The following is a 21,678-nucleotide window of genomic DNA, read 5'->3' as shown; positions in this document are numbered from 1 at the left end:
ATGATCAAGGATAATTTCACAAACATGAGAACATTCAAACACTGCTCACATTCATCAAGTCCTTTATTTCAGTCATAACGCATTATTATACATAACTCACAGCATGTCAAGATGTCATTTGCTTAATTTCCGTCACAAGTCCCCTGTGTTGTTTGACTGACCGGTTAAATAATCTTTGGGCTATACCTTTTCAAGGTGTTGAAATTATTCCTTACAACAAGTTAGTTGTTAAATAAAATGCATAGTCATCTAAAATAGGAAGACAGGGTAATCTGGATGTTTCGTCCGGTCTCTTTGATTAGTCGGTCGTACTTCCAATTTGCTCATTCTATGGAAATACACAGGCCTGGCTTGTGATTTTTCAGCTTTCTTATCTTATCTCTTGCTTCACAGGACAACCGACAATTTAACAAGAGGCTAGACGTGAGAGAACACAAACAGAACTTTCAGCAAAGATTAATGAGTTGAAATTTCAATGGAATCCCTTGTTTAAAAAACCATAATCACATACAGTATTACCCAGCAAGTTAGAAGTGGAGCTATTTTCCAAAAAATCAAGAGAGGTCAGAAAAGTCCTCTAGGAATTGTGATTAGGAATCTGCAAATTGTATATTATACATTTTTGTTCAGAGTGTATTATGCAGAGGATTTAATCATTACATACAACGCATGAAAATGTAACCGCTAACATTCAATGTCTTGTAAAGTTTTCTTGATCTTGTAAGGTCTCAATATTGTGTATGTTGGCTTTGGTCTACTAAAGAGGCTGTGCTGTATGTTTTGTTAATCTTAACCACTGTAGATGCTTTCCAGAGATTAGTGTGTGATATCCCAAGTGATGTGGCCTACACCATCCCAGGTGATCTATAACACACATTTTTAAGAGTTGGAGAGGAGTAAGATCAATTGGCACAGATGTGGTAATGCAACATGGACTAGGAAGAATACATATGAGGTCATTAAGGGTAGAACACAATATTTTTGGGGAAACCTGTGTTCAGAGAACTGGATAAGATTCATTCCTAGGACTGTACTGCCCCCGAATAAGAGGCAACATCACTGTTGCATAATGATTGGACTGTGTTTGTTGTACGTACCTGATGTCCTTCAGGCTGGTTGACTTCAGTATTAGCTCCTCGATGTAACTGACACCAGTATCTGTAATTTGATTATGGCTCAGCTCCAGATGTGTGAGCTTTGTGCTATTACTCAGTGATACCAAGAATGGGACATGGTCATCGCTCAGTAGAATATCCTGGAACCTGTTAGAGATCAGAGAAGATTTCACAACCAGCATACAGAGCAAAAGAGAGTGCTTTTTTTTCCTAAAAGATGTCTCCACCCACAATTTTAGTCACCAGTCCTTCTCCCAACTAGTAGCATTTGGAGTGTACAATGCCAAAGACTCCCATAGCTTAGGAGTACCTACCTCACCAGTGCTTATTATAAACTAACAGCGCCGTTAACACCTGTTCTTAACACTGTAGTCAAATAGCAGACTCAGTACAGCAGTAGTGGATGAGAACTCACAAAGAGATACTGACAGTTCTGTTAGTAAAGGGAGACGGGAGTATGATAACTAAAAAAATAGGATTTTTATACTGATGTAAAATCCATTTCTCCTAGTCCATTGGAGGGACACTAGAGACATTGGAGTATTGTGTAGGTGAGATAGTCATGTGACATTTTAAGAAAGTTGTTAGCTAACACTAGCTCCTCCCTCTCTATACCCCACCTCCTGGATAAGCCTCAGTTAATGTTTAACCAAGCCCCACAGGAAACGGGACAATTGAGAGAATGAGGAATTAGAGCATCAAGGGTGGGTGCCTGGAGTCCCCAATGGACTAGGTTAAACTGATTTTACGTAAGTATAAAAATCCTATTTTCTCCCACATCCAATTGAGGGACACAGGGGACTTTGGGGACATCCCAAAGTTGCAGTTATGGCTCGGACGGAAAGCGCTAAGCACCTCTTTTTGAATGCTGAGACACAGTTGCTCAGTCAAAGCACCTTGCTATGCTGCTGAGAAAACTTATACAGACCTCTTGGAGTAAGCCTTAAGCCTAATGTGAGAAACGGATTTTTGACACAACCTTAAGGAGGAAGGAAGACTTAGGTCAAAGCTCTGCCTTTACCACATGAAAATGAAAAAGATGAGACTTGCATTGAAACTCTTCTAGCTATGAGATGACTAAGAGGAATACCTATTTCCCAAAGCAGAAACTTCAAATCCCGCATGTGTAAGGGTTCAAACAGGGAACGCTGTAAGCAGTCAACCCCAAGCTAAACACTAAAGGCCCTCCGACACCTAAAACCAGTAGGAGATCTAAGACGCCAACCAGCAGACAACCTGTCCTGCACGAACCTAACCATGGAAAGAACAGTCAGAATCTGATTAACTTCACTGATAAAGTGCTACCCGCCTGCGCTTACAAGAGAAGTAAGGCGTAGTTGAATACAACCTCCTCACTAAGGAGGAGGAAACGGCAAACCAAACTTTGTACTGAAGTTGCAAGACCATGCACTCAGGCTGGTTCTGCAGAAAACACAACCCTAGGTCCAGCCAGACCAGGATCATAACCACGCCACTCACCACTGGGGCGAGTGGGGTGGAGAATGGCTGGTCGCTAATACATGTTACCCACAGAACGGAAATGACCTTCTGCATGAAAAATAAATAAAATGGTGTCACAGTCTTACCTGCCTACTGGATACCCAGTGTAGAGAATATGGGCCATGCATACTGCCTATTATACAGCGACTGTAGCAGACAGAGGAAAAGACACGTGACCCATACCTGAATCCCAGCTGCCACTGAGTGCGGAAATAACGTAAAGTACTCCCAGGTGGCATAATATTACAGTTATGTGGTGTTTAATTAAAGATACAGAGGGAAAGAATTTTTTGTACCCATTGTTAAAGAAAAACGACTCACAAACGACCAATAAAACAGCGCAGCAATTCGACCTCCCGCAAGAAGACACACACAGTGTCTGCAGCAGCGCCACACATCAGCAATGGATGCCGGTAGCAGCCTCTCCCTTTTTGTTTTGTCGAACCATAGAGGGGATGTAAAGATAAAAAATGGCCTCTTGCCGTTGTCATACAGGGACCGATGATGGGGCACAGCTCAAACTCAATAAACTGTCAGACTGTGGATAAGAGGGAGTGAGGTGGCTAGGAATGGTGAAAGTAAGCGTCATAGACACGGTCTACATGAAACCTAAAAGCTGCGTACCAGCCGCAGCTAGGATAAAAGAACAACAAACAGAATTATGAATAAAAGCCAACAACAGGGCTACCCTGCAGCACCACACGTCCTACACGACTAGGCACTTAAACTAAACTGAGGCTTATACAGAAGGTGGGGTATAAGGGGGGAGGAGCTAGATTTAGCTAACAACTTTTTTAAAGTGCCACACCCCTATCTCGTCTACACTTTACCCCAATGTCCCCAGTGTCTCCCAATTGGATGTGGGAGAAATTTACTTTGGGTTTAATTTTCATATGACATAAATGATAACTCCACTCAAAACTAAAAATGTAGTTTTATAGTGTAAACACCCACTAAGTAGTGAAAGCACAAAACTTAAATTTAATAGGCTACTATGGGATACAACACATGATTGTCACATAAGCCAATCTCTGTGTGCATCCTGTAAGTGTCTTAAATGACCTCTGTCTATTTTGCACGTATAAGCCCAAAATACACAAATATACACATGACAATAATGGCTGTGAAATGCATTGATACTCAGCTAGTCCTACAAAATATGCCATAATGAGGTGCACTTAGCCATTTGTTTACTACAGAAATACATTTAGAATTAAGACCAAAATATAATAAACATTTAAAGCATTTCCCACCCTATATGTCTCAGAACTGTATAAAGTGGTTATACTCACATTAATTGCTCTACACTGCACGATGGACTGGACAGAGCTGTCATTAAATCCCCAAAGTGAGGGCCAGTCAGGTCATTGAATGATAAGTTTAATATCCTCAGATACTGGTTATTTGTTATTGCAGATGCAAGATGGGAACAGGAACTGTCCTTCAGGCCGGTACTGTCCAGGCTGGAGAAGAAAAGCAGAATATGATATAAAGATAATTTAATCATTCAATACAATCACTCATGCAGTAAATATTGAGGACTTTAGCTATTATCAGCTCTTAGGGGATAACTTCTAAAAATCGAGGTAAACTATTCTTAACATGGTGGTAAATAAGCTGTTTATTCTATTAAAAATAACTCCCCTCGTTATTTCCAATTTACCACAAGATAATGTCGGTAGTGTAGAGGTAAAGATTGGAGTTTATCTACCACCATTTAAGGGACAATTTTCCTCCACTTTAACTTTTATTGTCCAATAACGGTGAAAGTTCAGGCAAAAATATGTAAATTGAGACTGAAGTTACAGCAGGACAATAATAGCTGAATGTCGACGCATTTCGCAACTGTCACTTTTTTTTCAGCTGGGCTGTAGAGACAACCTATTATTTTATAATCACACAGTAAATGTTAGTCATTCGATTCCGTGACAGAGACCAGTTTACAGATATCCTCCAGTCATCAATGGTGTCCCAGGAAGAGGAGAGGGTAGCGGGAGAGGTAGGGGAGGAGAAGTAAGTGCTACAGGAATGTAGTAAAATAATAAGAGACTAAAGCTGAAGTCTGTTGATCAGTGAAACAGAAAATAATAGTTAAGAGTGAGAAATCTGAAGGAGACCGTCCATTAAGTGACCAGAAATTTATAAATGAAGGTTTGCAGCCGTAAATTGAAATTTTGTATCCAGTACACGGCATAGACAAGAGAAACAACTTCTAAACTTCATTTAGCCTATCATTATATTAAAGTTGCCATAAAGATGATTTTTTTTTTTAAGATTTTGCTAATATTATCATAGTACCAAAAACATTTCTGTCGCTGAAAAAAGAAGCCCTGAATACACAACGTTGCTTTGCAAGTGTTTTAAAATGACTTTTCAAATAAAATTTACAATAAAAAATACATTTTATAAATAAATGTTAAAAAATAAATTTTGACATTATTTCCCCTCCTCACAAGGATCAAAGTGATAGATGGGGATGGGATGGAATACTTAAACTGTCGGTTGAATGGGAAGGTGAAATCAAACTGAAGAGGGGGTGTGAGGTTTAATTGAATGGAAAGACTTACACATAAGTGTAGCGAGCCCCCGCTTGAGATGTAGCCTGATTAGACTTGGACTCATCCCTATATACGCTTATTAGAGTCAGAACTTTTACGTGTACCTGAAGCCTTGTGCAATGATACATGATAATTATGATGATGATGACACTAGAGATCTATCTAGCCACTGATTGGCTGTTGACCCCTCCAGGGTTTCATTCATTTGCGGCTATGTCAAGCTGCGGCCATCTATTCAAATTTCTTGTCATTTCCATTTAGACTAATGCAGGAAATCATATACAGAATACAGGACTTTCGTATTTACTAATAGCACCGTCAAGACACTATTATCTCTTATTTATGAGACACTTGATTGCATTATATTTTGTACAAATAGGGTAATGCGACTTTTGTGTTTATCATAATTATAACACTGTCAAGCCACTTCTACGCTATCATTGGGCATGTATACATTTTTATGTAGCAATACTCAAGGATTTTGAGGGGGACATATCTTGAGGTACCTGCGACTCAAAGTATACACAAAACCACCATTTTTTGCAAAATAATTTTTATGTGTTTGTTTTGGGCACAAAATACGTCAATCTCGAAATCAGGATCTATATCTTAAACTAGATACTTCTGCTTTTGCTTTCATTTGCTATGAGAATAATGGGATATGCTCAGTAGGGATTAGTTATCATTTTTCTGTAGAAAAGTTTACAATAAGACAATTGTAAAGGAAGCGGGGTGCCGGGAACCAAGAGAGGCGGTTGTCCCACCTGTAAAACCGCAACCATCCATTGTCGTTGCAATTGTTTCCTGTTATACTTCTCTTATAAACTCTGTGTGGACTCTGACTGCACCAGTGGGAGATGTGCTAGAGACAATGTTTTGGGTTGTAGGACTCATTATGTTTAAATTACGCCACGTGGATGACCCATAACAACATGCCGGTATAGACTCCATGAACCGGACGTGTCCGTGAGGTTTTCTACCCACAGAGAGTAAAAAGCACTCACTGGTTAAAGTTCAGCACAGGTGGTGGTAATCATGTAGAATCCACATTACTTGCCCATTGTTTCATCCTCACTGGCCCCATTGTCCAACCATGTCCCTCAGCCGACTTCCAGGAGCCCTAACAGTGGTGGAGGAGCTACCTAGCTCATATCACCTGGGAGAGGTGGGAAGGTTTGGCCAGAAACATGTTTTATCCTATCAGAGGACACCTCTGGGCAGGGGGTCTGTTAGTTCCCATGGTCACACAGGAGGGGGGATATAAAGGAGCCCCAAGGGTCCAGGGGGTGTTCATTTTTGGAAAGTCGACCGAATAGATGATGCTCTGGTCTGGGTAAACTTGCCATCAGGACTCTGTTGGATTTCAGTGCTATACGGACTTTTTGACAGTCATCTACTTTGGGAATAGTAACCCTCCATTTGTCGGACTCAGTCACCCACTCTGTGTTTGTATGTTATACTGTTCTGCTGATGGTCCTGAGTACCTTTTAAAACTTAAAGAAATCTAAATGGATCTATACTTGGTATCGGTCCAAGTGATATAAAAACCCAATAACCTCACAATAGACGTAAAGAGTTATAATTGGACACGTTATATAAGAACTTACCAAGGGTTTTTATTTATTTTATTTGTGGATTAAGGGCCTTTCTGTGGCTGCTGAGGGAGTTTTCATTAGGAATATCTCCTTCATGCCATCAGACACACTCACACCTTGCACTCTGTCAGGCACAGAAATTTTAAAAGAGAATGTACTGCCAGGGAACTAGGGTCGTCTCTTCTAAATCCAGTTGTAAATACTAGTCCTCAAGCCATGCTCACCTAATGGGGCTGTTTTTTTTTTATTTTCTAGGTCCTGGTGCTGGTTTTATGAGTACATTTCCACTTTTCCTATCCTGGTCTGGCTGGCATACTTTTTGGAGGTCCTGTGTGGTTTCTTTTTGCTTTACCAGAAGACACTGTGCAGTCGGCGGACAATGCTTTGTGGCTGCACATTCCGTTGGTTTGGAGCATTCTGAATCCTTTTCCTTCCGAAGAGTCAGCTAGAGTTTCAGTGCAGAGGGGTTGCTGGTTCGGGAATACTCGGGATAATTGATTCCCAAGTGAAGGTGAAGAAATAATATGTGTACACAGGTGAAAATGTTACTCACGTTTGTTGATATCCAAAGGGTAATTGACCCGTGTTGGGATATTCGGTTTGTGGGCCCTGCCATACTGCCTGCTGTTTTCTCCTCCACCATACAGTTTTTGGGTTCTAAAATGAACTCCTTTTTTTCCCACAATTATGTTTGGAATCAATTATTTAAGGTAAATGTTCAGAGGGTAAGAGGAGGAACCTCAACCGTTAAGCATTTTATCAAGACAGTCCTGATGTTCCACAACTCCCAATATTAACTCTTAGGCCATAAAGGAGTAAAAGCAGAACAGTATCGGAGAAATGCTTAAAAGGTTTAAATAAAGAAGATCTAAGGTGACAGGAGGCTGAACTTTGACGTTTTTATTGTTTCAACCCACAGAACTATAAAAAAAATTGGTATTGTGAGGGAGTTTACAAAGACATAAAAGAACATTCAATACATACTTTGAGTTTCATATATGACACACAGGGGTAGATTTCTCAAACCTTCTAAAAAGGAAATGTGTTGCCCATAGCAACCAATAACATTCTAGCTATCATTTATCAAGTACATTCTAAAAACTGATAGCTACAATCTAATTAGTTGCTATGGGCTACATCTCCATTTTCCAGTTTAGAAGGCTTCATAAATCCGCCCCTTAATGTCATCTATCCAATGTTATCTTTGTGTCAGACATATAATAACACTATATAATACTTCCTACTACATACATATTCCCACTGCATGTATTTGTTATACTCACTATAACTCCTCTATCCGGCATGTTGGACTGGACAGACCTGTCATCAAGTCACTGAAGTGAGGACCTTCCAGCTTGTTATAAGACAGTTCAAGTCTTCTCAGGGACCGGTTATTACTTATTACAGATCCCAGATGACAGCAGGAAATGTCTGTCAGTTTGCTTAATGCCAAACTATAGAATAAAAACAGAATATTAAAACAAGTTGGGTTTAGGCTTCATTTTAAAAAAAAAAACACTGTTTGCATCTGCAAAAATGCAAATTTACAAAATACTGTTAGACAAGGCAAATTTTAAATATAGAGGTCACATTACTGCAAATAAAAAATTGAGACAGAAAGACCTAAGTCATTACATTTCCTGTTGGGATTGGTATAACATTTTATTGGAGACATCCCATGCTCCGTACAGCAAACAAAAGGGGTCCCGCCTTCGGAATCCTTACGGTTGGCGGAATCCAAGGTTTGTGCACTGATTCTCGGTGCTAGAAGACTCAATCTGTCTATAATGCTATATCAGACCTATACTGGAGTCTTCTTTTCAGTGCAAAAAAAAATTAGCAGGATGAGTTGCAATCCAGCACTTTAGGCAATGGTAGTGGTGGAACTGCAACCAGTGCAAGTGGTGTAGTGGGAAGGGGGGTCGTGTCAGTGTCAGGTCACCCACCCAAGGTCACCATATCTAAACATCTAGGTCAGATCTAGGTCACCCACCCAAGGTCACCATATCTAAACATCTAGGTCAGATCTAGGTCACCCACCCAAGGTCACCATATCTAAACATCTAGGTCAGATCTAGGTCACCCACCCAAGGTCACCATATCTGAACATCTGGGTCAGATCTAGGTCACCCACCCAAGATCACTGTATATCTATATTTGTATCTACATTTGTATATCTACAAATTATATATATATATATATATATATATATATATATATTATTTTTTTATTACAATATTCAAAATCAATGTTATAGTGAATATTATTCCACTAAATAAGTTGATTAAAGGGTTATAGCATAACTAAGGCAATGCTATCGGATATAACAAGACAGCTTACGATAGATTCTGGATCTTGCACTCCGGATGTTTTAGGGCATCACATAAGAACCGAACTCCATCATCTCTTAGATTATTGCTGCAAATTCTGCAGAGAGTAGATGAGATGGAATTCAATGGGGATTATTCTATACAAATAACAGAGCATACATGTATGATTTTTTTTTTCTTATTTTTTAGCATTAAAACCCATGTCATGGATGTCAAATTTTGTAAAATTGACATGTAGATGACTTGCCTGCAATGTCTTGGAATACATTAGATTTGGAGGTAATTTTCTCCATTTCACAAAAACTCTTATCCTCGATAGCAGACTAATAACAATATAAAGATACATACCCAACCCATGTGCAAGAACTCATGATGACAGTTTCATTTCCATAAAGAAGACCTAAAAAGAAGTATACTTAATTCTTACCCTAATTTATTTACGGTATATAGAGCTGGTGCCAGTCTCTCCATGTTCTCACTGTGAATTTTACAAACACCTAGCCAAAGTTCCTCTGTATTCTTGCAGGATTCAAGGATAAAAGACAACACAGTATAATCCAGAGGTGTCAAGTCAACAAAGGAAAAGTTAAAACTTCTGTATGATCCAAGAGATTCTGAAACTAAATCCTTATTCTGGGTCTCAAAGAGATCGAAAAGCACATTGAGAACCTTTCTCTTGTCCTTTTTGCACTCTTGGACATCAATAATGGTCTGTTGGAGAAAGGTGATGACATCTTTGGCTGTTTGAGAGGACAATTCTCCCAAATAAGGCTTTAAAATGGACCTGGAGTAGTTGTCTGAGAGACCACAGAGGAAAGAAAGAAATATTTCACCATGGTTGTCTTTATATGATTTAGTTTCCTCAAGTGATTTATGTAACTTCTCAGGACATTCATTAATATAATGGACCAAGGCAGCAAAAAACTCCTGTAAAGTGACATGTAAGAAGGAAAAGGTCATATTAGGAGATTGGTCTGATTTAATCATTAAGCTTGAAAAGAGCTGTGAGGAAGTGTCCACATTGAATGATGCCAGATCTTGTTCATTAAATGCAACAATGCGATTCATTACTCCATGTTCTGCCATCCACCCAATAGATGTCAACAGTTCCCGAACCCCCTCCTTATCCTGACTGTGATTGGACAGGATATTGACAATAAAAGTCGCAAAGAGTTGTGTCAATGTTTTGGGCAATGATGACATCATCTGATCATTATTTGCTGGCTGGTCTTTGAAGCACTTTGATAATACTGTACAAATGATCCAGCAGTAGGATGGGAGATAACAGAAATTATAGAGTGTCCCATTATCCCGTATATAATTAAATATTTTGTCTGACAATTCCTTGTTCCTATAAAAATGCTCACAGTACATCTGTATGTCTCTGGGCAAAAAGCCCATAATCTGAGTTTGTCGCTTGAAAACTGTGGATTCAACTGATGCTAGTTTTGTTCGACTGGTGGTTAGTACAGAACAACAGCCCTTGAGAAGCGACTGTCTCAACAAACTAACCACAATCACACCAAGATTTTCTATCTGCTTTATATTGTGACACAATTTGCTTATTCTGAAATCTAGTCGGTGACTATTTTCATCTAAGCCATCAAATATAAAGAGCAGTTTTTCAGGATCCTGTAAGATGTTTTCAAGCTGACCCTGAAGATATGGATATTTTCGAAGGATCATCGTCTCCAAGCTGACCTCATCCAGCCTATTGAGTTCTTGGAATGTGAAGAAGAAGACAAAATCAAATCTCTGGTAGAGTTTTCCAGTCGACCAGTCATAGACAAACTTCTGCATCAGTGTGGTCTTCCCTATTCCTGGTACTCCGCTCACCAGGACTGTATGTGGCACACATTTTAATCGCTGGGACCAGCGGAACAACCTGTTGGGGGAAATGCACTCCAGCTCATTTTTCAAGTAATCCTCATGTTTCTCTCCGGTCTCTATAAGCCAGTGCCGAGACTGCTTATGAAGGGGGCGAAGATAGCCAACAATCAGATCCATGCCATGTTCAGAAATGTAGGAACTTTGATTTTCCTGCATAGATCCTGGGGACCTGTTTTCTAATAGATCCTGAGCTTTATCCAGCAGATGTTGCTTGTGAAGTCCTTGCATGTCTGCCAAATAAACGAAAAATAAAATAAAGCTCATTACTAAAAATGGGATGTGGTATGCAATGGAAATACTTAAATAGGAGAGTGGTGCCATTATATGCCAATAGCGCCATTTGTCTAAAGAAACCTTGCTTCAATCCAACTTAAATCTAGTTTTGGGTGAAGGTTTACTTACTTGAGATTTATTACTCGCCTAACCCACCTTTAACAGTCCCACCACCTCTACATTAGCCTCACTTGTCAGATTTCAATAGGCGGTTTTGTCAATAGCCCTTCCCTATGCACTCAGGAGAACACAGGGTGAAGGATATCAATATCACTGTCACCTCTTTAAAGTGCATAAGTAGGAGTAATGTTCATGTGACTGGTGTGGGGCTAGAAATTCCGGGACCCGGTGGAATGGATAAACAGCACATGACCTTCGAAATCACGGCAGCGAAACCCATCCCACCTTCAGCGGTTCTTGGTGAAAATTAACAAACAGGAAGCGGCGGTGGGGTGTAATGACAGGGATTTAACAGTTAATGACAAACACAGGTAAATATACAGTTGAGAGAACAAGCAAATAATAGAACCTACTTTTCTGCACAACTGTTTACTTGGGACCACTAGCTGCCACTCGCATATTTACCAGGTTTCACTACAAATCTAAAGAAAAAGGTTACAACCAGAGGATCCTGCAGTTGGAAACTAAGGGGTTAGATTTATCAAAAATATGATTGGTTGCTATGGGCCACACCTCCAATTTCCCTTCCCATAATAGCCTATTATTATAAGTATACATCGGTTTCTCTTACCAATGGTCACTGATCTTTGCTCCACTACTGTGTTACATTTGCTCCTCAATGTGTTATTTACAGGGAAAATCTAATAGTAAAATCCCTATCTATGATTTTTACTCTGAGCCCAAACTAACCTAAATTCGGCTCAGTAGGGGATTTACAAAGACAAACTCCGTATAAGTACCAACACCAGCACACATGTGTCACACAGCTTTTTTGTCAGTATCTCCTAACATGCTGTTCTAATATAGCTTTCAGCTGCCTTTTCCAGGATTTACTATATTATTTACTATAATATTCACCTTTCAGCTCCGGAGATAATGGATGTCCATATTTATCCAATATTTATCTGCTGCATCAGAGCGTCACCTAAATGAGAAAATCTCTTAGTGAGATCATTAATTATATAACTGACGCACTGCATCACATCACTCAATTACTATCCAATTTACTAATAAATATTCAAATTACACTAAAAAGTCTAAAAAGACAGCGGTACCCACAACAAATGATGAGAGTCAACCTCCAGTCCAAAATTGGTCCAACATCTACTGCTATGCTTGCCCAAACAGAGGACCATAGTTCCTACTGCACCATCCCGTGGTGCCAAACGCCAACACCAATGATGAGAGATGGGTCAAAGGAGAGATATCATAAATGTCCACAATAGATTAAATGCATGGTCAATTTATAAAATACACTAATAAAATATATTTTTGAAGACTTTGGGCACTTTGGTAATTTGCTTTCTTTGTCCTGGATGTAGAATGGTCTTAAAGAATCACCAGAAAAGGAAAAAATCAATTGGGAACAATAGGTTTAAAACATTTACAATTTTCATTCTCATTTTTCATTTATTGTGGGCTATTCAGATATCATTATTTTTAGTGCCCAAACCTGTCCTTTGATTATTCATGAATATCGTTATTTCAGAGTGAAACCTTCAATTCAGAACATTGGGTATCCGAGCAGTAAGGAAACGCCAGGGAGCTGGGATGATGGTCAAAGGTGTTTTTATTCCATCTGATTTGGCTTTAACACCAAGACAATATAAAATGGAACAAAATGCATGTATGTTTAACTGAAAGTGAAACATAAGGTTTAAATAGATGAAATCATAAATAGAGGAGACTTGGTAGTTTGCCTGAAGAAGAGGAATTGCACGAATCTCAGTAAATGGCAATATAGAGATGTTACTGATGGTGTGTCTGGTAACAGTAGCAGAGGACGCTGCTGTCTGTCTGACCAGCTGCCTAATAACAGCAACTGACGCCTGATACCTGTTAGGTGGCACCTGATGCTGCCTCATTCTGAAAAGCCATTCAAACACAGGGAGAACATACAAACTCCACACAGATAAGGCTATGATCAGGAATGGAACTTATGTGCTATGACGCAGAAGTGTTGACCACTAAGCCACCGTGCTTTTGTGGCTATGCCAATACAGACTGTGCTTCATTTAATTGAATTAACAAATGATTACAGGAGTACATTTTCCTCTTTCTGCTTATCCAACAGTAAGTTGGGATAGGTAGGTGCCATCAAAATAGCAAGGAGACATCTATCATCTAGGCAGTAAAGGAGTACTATAGATAAATTAACAGTCCCCCTTATACCTTTCTGAACCATCACCAAAAGAAAATCTGACAATCCTGTGCTGATCAAGTGATGAATAGACAATGATCTTCCTGCTTTGGGCAGGTCACAGATTGATCTACAGAGACGCATTTCTATGTAGGTTTTCTGCCTCTCTAATGTACTGTAAGACACTACATAGTAATTATTTTATTACATGTAGCTCCATAATTATTCTGGGTCAGGTCCACCTTGAATTTCCCCCTGGCCACTCTAATTGTTTTCACTGTCTCCTGATATAACTGGTACCAGTGGTGCCCTGACCCAACCCCCAAAACTAAATACAATGAAGTCAAAACCATCCATTCTTTCTGGTGCACGGGTTTGTAACCCTGAGAGGCCCTTTTTCGGAATTGACTCAGAACTGGAGACCTTCTTGTCCTCTCTTCTACATGCTGAGAAGGGACCTCACACAAACCAACTGTATTTTTCATATGAAAGATACCAAGAGATGGATTTGAAAAACATGAATGGAGGATGAGATGGTGAAGGAGGAGGGAGGGAGGTTCTAGATACCACTAGCAGAATTTTAAGTCAATAGCCAAATATCTTCTAGACAAGATGCAATTTAGATATAAAGACTGCTTAAGCAACATTACCTGACATATTGATTTCTTGCAGTAGCGCATTCAAATTAGGAGATCGGCACTCAAACTCTAGGTCATAAAGACTTTCCCAGAATGCTATCACAGCTTCTCTTCCTGCGTCCAAAATATCTTTCACCAACTTCTCAGAAAATACAAAGTGTCCAAGACCTTTATTCACTTTTGCATATTCCTGGAACACAGTTATAAGCATTTCAGATACATATATATAACAAGTTAACCCGTGCATGATACTCATGCATTCTAGTCAAATCAAGCTACTTAAGGTGTTAAAAAGGTTCTTGTCATGCATTTGGGCCTAGCCCAGGCCTCCTCAGGGGAAGAGCGTTACTTCCCAACGCAAGCGCCCTTTTTTAGCGTGGCTTTGTCCACATGTCACCACCTCATCATTTTTCTCCATCACCTCATCCTTCATCTTCATCAAGCTACTTAAGGTGTTAAAAATTCCCCACTGTCACCCCCGGCAACCACCAACCACTCCCAACTGTCACTTCTCCTTCAAGAAATATATAGGTCAGTGTATAACTCTGCCCAGCAGGTGGCACTGCAGCTTGGTTTTTTTTCCCACACACGCCACTAGGCATTTATATAGTAGATACATCGAAAATACCTGTAAAACAAATTACCAATAAAACTTTCTATCACTGGATATGCACAAATGCACATGGTATATATGGTATATACCCCTTTAGGTGCTAGCTAGCCAGTTCATTTTGACTGCAAAAAGTGCTATCAATGTGTAGTAAAAGGGGGTATTCCAATTTTGACCACCTATTCTGATAGATCCAAAATATATCTTGTAGTTTTGTGAATCATGGTTAATAAATCTATTGTTAGCAACTTATTCACTTACTCCAGCAACCTTTAAAGTGGATCACGGCACACACCATAGATGTTCTGGTTACAATTTTATTGGTTACCGCTCATGAGTTAAAACTCCCTGTTTTGTATTGTAAAAAACTACAGTTTCTCCTCCTACCTCTTCAAATAAGATATTGCGAGAGGCCAGTTCCTTCAGTAGGATCTTAGTGTCAATGGGCTCCACAGCATAGATTAGGTCTCTTCTGAAATACTCATAAATAATTCTTAGTTCGTCCATTCCATAGCCAGGTACCTGCTGACGGAACTTCTCAATACCATCTAGATAACAAAAAGAAAAAAAACCTGTTTTTGTGGATCAGCTTAACAAACTGTAGATAGTCCATCTGACCTTGTACAGCAAGTGAATATATATAGGTGATTAACATATTTTAGAATTTGAAAGTAATAGGATAACAACTCTTCAGCACTCTCATTGAGATCTACCAATGGGAGTTTGGCCAAGTGTATTGAATCTGGGATAATTGACGATGACAGTGAGGTCAGGCAATCAGAATGAATCAGCTGTTTTCTGATTGGGTGGGAGACTGTTACTATACTGTGGAGCTTAGTTTTCCACGTAAAACTTGATCTATATTGCACTATTTACCAGGACTAACCCAATGGACATGGCCTTTAAGTGTTAATATCCAAAGTAGGATTGAGCCCCAGATTCATATTACTTATACAAGTTAACCTGTGCATGATACTCATGCATTCTAGTCAAATCAAGCTACTTAAGGTCTTAAAAAGGTTTTTGTCATGCATTTGGACCTAGCCCAGGCCTCCTCAGGGGAAGAGCATTTGTTCCCGACGCAAGCGGCCTTTTTAATGTGTGTTCATGAGGTAAAATTACCTCACGAAAATGAGTTTGACCCCTCAACTCGTAAATTTAGCCTTTACTACCCCTCCCACGGGGGGAAGGGGGGATGATGGAAGTTAACTGACTTGACTATTCTAATTTTTTTGTCAAATAATGTCAGTATACCAAATTTCAGGTCAATTGGATGAGCCCTTTCTGAGAAAATAGTTTTTTACACACACACACACACACACACACACACACACACACTAACGCACGCCTCTACACATGTGTGTTCATGAGGTAAAATTACCTCACGAAAATAAGTTTGAGCCCTACCAAATTTCAGCCCTTTTTGAATTTTTTTCCCCACACACACTAAGAATTTAGTAGGTCAGTGTATAACTCTGCCCAGCAGGTGGCGCTGCAACTTGTTTTTTTTTTTTTACACACACACACACACAGACAGACAGACGCCACTAAGCATTTATATATTAGATAGCTGTCATAAAGGCACATTCATTTATAATAATGATTTCATTTATTTAAATTTTGTACTTAAGTTGTACTGGAAAAATGCTTTAAAAATTAAATAATCATAAGACTGACCGCTCGAATATCTTGTAGTGGACTGACCCATTTTGTCTTCCCTTGAGTTGAACAAGTAACACAACCTATAAAGGTAAATATAAACATATATGTCAAATAGAAAACGTACTAGAGCAAAGCGGTGAAATTCGGGTCCCTTCTGCCAGTATGAGGATAACAATATTCCCCAAACCAGATAACCAATTACAGTCTAATAACACTGTCCACAACCCAATGTGCTAAACACACACCAATTTAATAGGGGAGTAAAGTGTAAGTGTGAGCTGATGAGCAATGGTCTAGTGATCCTAACTAGTGCTTCCAGTGTCGTTCAGTGTCTACTAGTAATCCAGAGAGGACTATCTGTGAAGGTTGGAAAGCTCTGGTAGTGAAGACAGGGACAGTGCCTGCAGTTTCTTTGTGTAATGTTCTGCCTGGACCTGGATGTGTTTCTAGGCTCTCGACTCATCTGAGCTACGTCACCTTGTGAATTACATTTACTGTTTCAGTGCACTGGACTTTCATTTCACTTCTTTCTGAGCTCTACCCTTTCACCACGCCCAGATCTATTTTCTGTTCAACATTTCTGTATTATTACTCACCTATATACACTAGTCACTTTGCTCCCTGTATCTGCTGGTGTGTGATGGCAGTGTGCTCAGTTATTATTTTCATATTGTTCCCATTCGGGCTCAAACTCTGGAATAAATGTACTTTCACCGCTACTTTTCTACTGTTTCTGTTATGACTTTCTAGCTGTGACTTTTGTCAACCTTGAAACTGATTTAAAGTAGACCACAAGCGTGAGCGTAACTTGCAATGAAAAATGTTGCATGTATGTGTATGTGTATATGTATGTACACCATATTCAAAATTGATAAGGGGATGAGTACTAGATATGTCTGCTTGACAACATACACAGCACTCAAACACTTAAGTCCAACTTGCGAACATGTACAAAACCCCTTTAATTCATATGCCATGAACGCAAATGCTATGAAACATCATTAAACTTGAGAAGCCTAATAAAGCTAATACAGCAGGAACAACTTTCCAACATGCGTACAAAAAAGAAATAATAAAAAAAAAATATATTTTCTACAACATGCTCTGCAAATCCTACTCAATCGATGACCGAGCTAGTTCGCTAGTTTGGGTGCTCATCATCATCTTCCCAGTTATAGGACTTTTTTTTGGGGTGCACCCACTTTGTGGAATTCGATCCTTCTTATTATAAGACTTTCCTCTAGTCTTCAAAAAATTAAGTGTTCACTTCAGGCAAGCTTATAATATTCCTCAACCACCATCTTAACCTTCCTAGTGTACTCTATTACTACCCTCTACACAGCTAACACCAGGCAACAACGATTTAACCAACATTGCTGTGTGACGGGATCATATAGGTCACTAAGTACTTTTTTACATTTGCACTCTGGCTAAACCAATATGTAATGTGTAGCACTAAACCTCTTGTATTAAACTCTGTAAGCAATTACTCGAACACGCCCTTATTGTACATTGCCTACATTAGAACACCGCTTCCCTCCCTTATCACTACTCTTAATGCACAAGGAGTCATAAGCAACAAAAAGCGTCAGGTCTGAATAGCTGAAGTTCTGAGCATGTGCAGTGCGAAAACAAGAACAGATACACTAGCAAATGGGCAAATGTCTAACTCAGAATCGGGCCGTTTGCGAAGAGAATCTGTCTCACCTTTGAGGGATCTCTGTGTTTTGAGTTCCTGGACAAACCCCAACTTTTCACATCTGTATAAAACAGGAGAGATTTAGAAGGACAAAGTTGTGGGACAGAGGCTAAAACTATGGCACTCTAGTGTACAGAAAACTTTGCAAACACATTTATTTACACACTTAAAGGAATCAGATAAACACAGCAATAAGAATATTATTATGCATTCATCTTTTAATATTTACATTAGAGATACTAAATGGACATATCATCATCTGATTTTGAATGCAAAACATAGTTTGTATTGCTTTCCTTGCAGAATATAGAATTTCATATGCAAAACATAGTTTTGTCACCATGCCGCACCATCTTCTCGTGTGATTTGGGAAAGCGTAAAGTTATGAGGTATAAAACCTGAAAATGGCCAAGTCAGTAATAAGTTTAAACAATATTCCTGTATATAATCTCTACATTCACATTTTTGTCCTTTAGAATAGAAAATATACAAATTAGATATAGATTGTAAGCTCTGATTGACAGAATCCTCTCAGACTTTCCTGTATGTTCATAGACTCAGAATGAAAAGGTCACGTGGTAAGAACAGCATGAAACAAGAGTTGCATGCTGCAAGTCTTGTTACTAAACAGCTATTTCCCTGTTACAATGTATTACATACTATACTTCTCAGTGTGTTACATGAGAGATCAGTGACTGCAGGAATAGAACAATGTAACTCACAGACAGAGGGAGGGAGGAGTAAGGGAACAGAAGGAGAGACAGGAAGGGAAGGAATAATAGTTCTCCAGCTTTCTCTCTCAGTGTAACTCTTTACATTTCATCAGCTGTCCGGATACTCCCTGTCTTTACAGCGTTCCTGTCACCTACATATAATTACACATAAACATATCTGAGCAGACTCCATATAATATGTTACATTTCCTGTGTGTTACAGCCGTATAGTTACTTCCATAGTCACCTTGCTATACGTCTGCCTGAGCACAGCAGTCATCTGGGCAGCTGTGAGTATTCATGAGTATTAATGAGAGAGTGAACAGCCCATGTACTGGCAGGGAGCATGCTCAGTGTGTGTCTGCGAAACATCCTGTGACATCATCAGAATCCAGTTTTCAGTACCTTGGCTCTGAATGCTCACAAAAGTTTATTGTCAGAGAAACGTTTGCCCTCACTAATAGCTTATTTAGATAAAGTGTTACAGTACAACAAACAATGCAACAGGCAAACAGGCATCTACTTCCTTGTAAAACGTGTTGTAGAGCTTGTTTTATTAAACATAGAAACTTAGAATTTGAGGGCAGAGAAGAACTACTTGGCCCATCTAGTCTGCCCATATTTTAACCTGTGGTAACCTCAAACCCTATTTGATCCTAGTTCTTTGTAAGGATATCCTTATGTCCCAATTCTATCCCAAGCATGTTTAAATTGCTCTACTGTATTAGCCTCTACCACCTCTGATGGGAGACTATTCCACTTATCCACTACCCTTTCTGTAAAGTAGTTTTTCCTCACATTTCCTCTGAACCTACTTCCCCCAGTGTCAGTAGATGTCCTCGTGTTCTAATACTTCTCTTCCCCCAGTGTCAGTACATGTCCTCGTGTTCTAGTACTTCTCTTCCTTTGTAGAATGTTTCCCTCCTGCACCTTGTTATAACCCTTGATATATATGAAAGTTTCTATCATGTCCCCCTTTCCCTTCTTTGCTCCAAACTATACATATTAAAATCTTTTAATTTTTCCGGGTAAGTTTTGTGTTGTAGGTCATGCACCATTTTAGTTGCCCTTCTTTCTACAGTGTCTAATATAGTTATATCCTTTTGGAGAAATGTACAGAATGAACCGTACGCAATGTATTCAGCCCCCATCCACATTACAAGTGTGCAGCTGGAAAAGAATGAACTTCTGCTTGTATTATTTGAAATAAGCATTCTGTCAGTCAGCAATAGTTTGTAGTTATATTTTATTTTTATTTTATATTTTTAATCTATTGTTAGCTCTTTGTATTTCATGCGTCAATTCAATCTCATTTTTCATTCTATTATATGGAATGAAAACTTAGAGACCCCTTTGTTCTAATCTTTGAAGGATCAATTTGCCATCCGGGTCTTGATATTTGGAGAATGGAAATCTTCTACTGGGAGTTTCGGAAGCTGTCGGCTACAACACTAACGGGATTAAAGTTTATGTCCAGCTAACCTCCATTCTTTATCCTGTAAGTAGAAGCACACACGGACCAAAGAAGTGGGGATATATCTGGAATATATACTAAGGGATTTTTTAACTTTTTATATGTTCAGTGTTACAAAGTTTATGAACGTGAAGGTCATTTAATCAATGTGCCAGTCGAATGTATGATACTGATTACCTCAGTCCCCACAAATGTTAACAGTGAACGAGAAACACAAATTTGTGCCAATACATATAGGGAAACTGTGTACTTTGTTGTTTTCACCTGTTGCACAAGTGCAAAACCTTAGAAAAAACAACAAACACATGAGGGCTGCCTAACGTAGTGTAGTATGATCACTAATGTCCAGATACATTATTCTCTCTCACAAAAGTAATAGCTGCGTACCAAATGTCTTCTCACATCTCCACTTATCACATGGAAAGAACCTCTAAAGAACGATAGACAAAAAACAAAGAACATGCATAAAGAAACAGACTCAATCCACTGCAATGTGTCTCCATTGTACCGATTTTCGGACTAAAATCACTCATCGTTCCTCACAGCGTTAATTTCTCTTTGTGCTGATGTTGGGGCTGAAATCTCTGCTCATTTTTCATTGAGCGAGTCACCACCACCCAGTGATATCTTTGTCAGCCCTATCCCTCCATGCTGACTATAGTTTCACATTATGACAGGGGGACCCAATGGAGTGTGCTAGGAACCACTCAGTCAGTACAGCAAAACCCGGAGTCTGCTCCGAACGTCTGGTGCTCACTGTTGCCCCTAGTGGTGGGAACAGGCTTGGCTGCAGACAAACAGAGGGTCGTGAGATGTGCACTGTCTGGGGAGAACCCAGGAATAGAGTTACCGAGGCCGTAGTGTAGGAAGTGCAGGAGAGAGCCAGGAGAGACACCAAGTGGATGGTGTCAAGACTGATATAGCACTCGTGGCCAATGGAATAAATAAAGGAACAGCTGATAGGTAATGATGATCACACTGAACATAGGCAGTAGCCAAGGGTAACTACAACCTACAGTACCAGTGAGAGTCGGAGATTTTAGGGAAATCGTTTTTAGACGGTTGCCAGGGGTAACTACAACCCAGAGTACCGGTGAGAGTCCGGAAATTTGAGAGACACAGTTATTAGGCGGTTGCCAGGGGTAACTGCAACCCACAGTACTGGTGAGAGTCCGGAAATTTAGGGGTAACAACAATTAGAGGAACACGGTGATATATGTAAACAGTCAATAGTACCTGTGGCAAGATTGAGTCCTGAGCCAAAGGAAGATTGCTCTATCTAAGAACAAAACTAACTACCT

The 21,678-nt window shown here is 39.5% G+C and overlaps 2 protein-coding genes across 2 annotated transcripts in view; both read right to left on the bottom strand.

Annotated features, from left to right (window-relative positions):
• Window positions 1–21,678, bottom strand: part of LOC142109078 (NACHT, LRR and PYD domains-containing protein 12-like) — a 59,473-nt gene that overhangs the window by 18,471 nt on the left and 19,324 nt on the right. The gene's annotated exons all lie outside the window — the stretch shown is intronic.
• Window positions 46–19,201, bottom strand: LOC142109074 (NACHT, LRR and PYD domains-containing protein 12-like). Its single transcript, XM_075193099.1, is given in 13 exon segments — window positions 46–417; window positions 1,098–1,262; window positions 3,908–4,078; window positions 8,052–8,222; window positions 9,109–9,195; window positions 9,526–11,218; window positions 12,300–12,342; window positions 12,344–12,366; window positions 14,232–14,409; window positions 15,217–15,377; window positions 16,507–16,571; window positions 18,199–18,251; window positions 19,151–19,201. Coding segments are annotated over 11 exon segments (2,817 nt in total). The 5' UTR covers window positions 16,538–16,571; window positions 18,199–18,251; window positions 19,151–19,201; the 3' UTR covers window positions 46–323.

This window comes from Mixophyes fleayi, chromosome 12 (genome assembly GCF_038048845.1).
Source record: "Mixophyes fleayi isolate aMixFle1 chromosome 12, aMixFle1.hap1, whole genome shotgun sequence".
In the NCBI taxonomy this organism is placed as follows: Eukaryota; Metazoa; Chordata; class Amphibia; order Anura; family Limnodynastidae; genus Mixophyes; species Mixophyes fleayi.
This window is presented reverse-complemented; position numbering and strand designations above follow the sequence as displayed.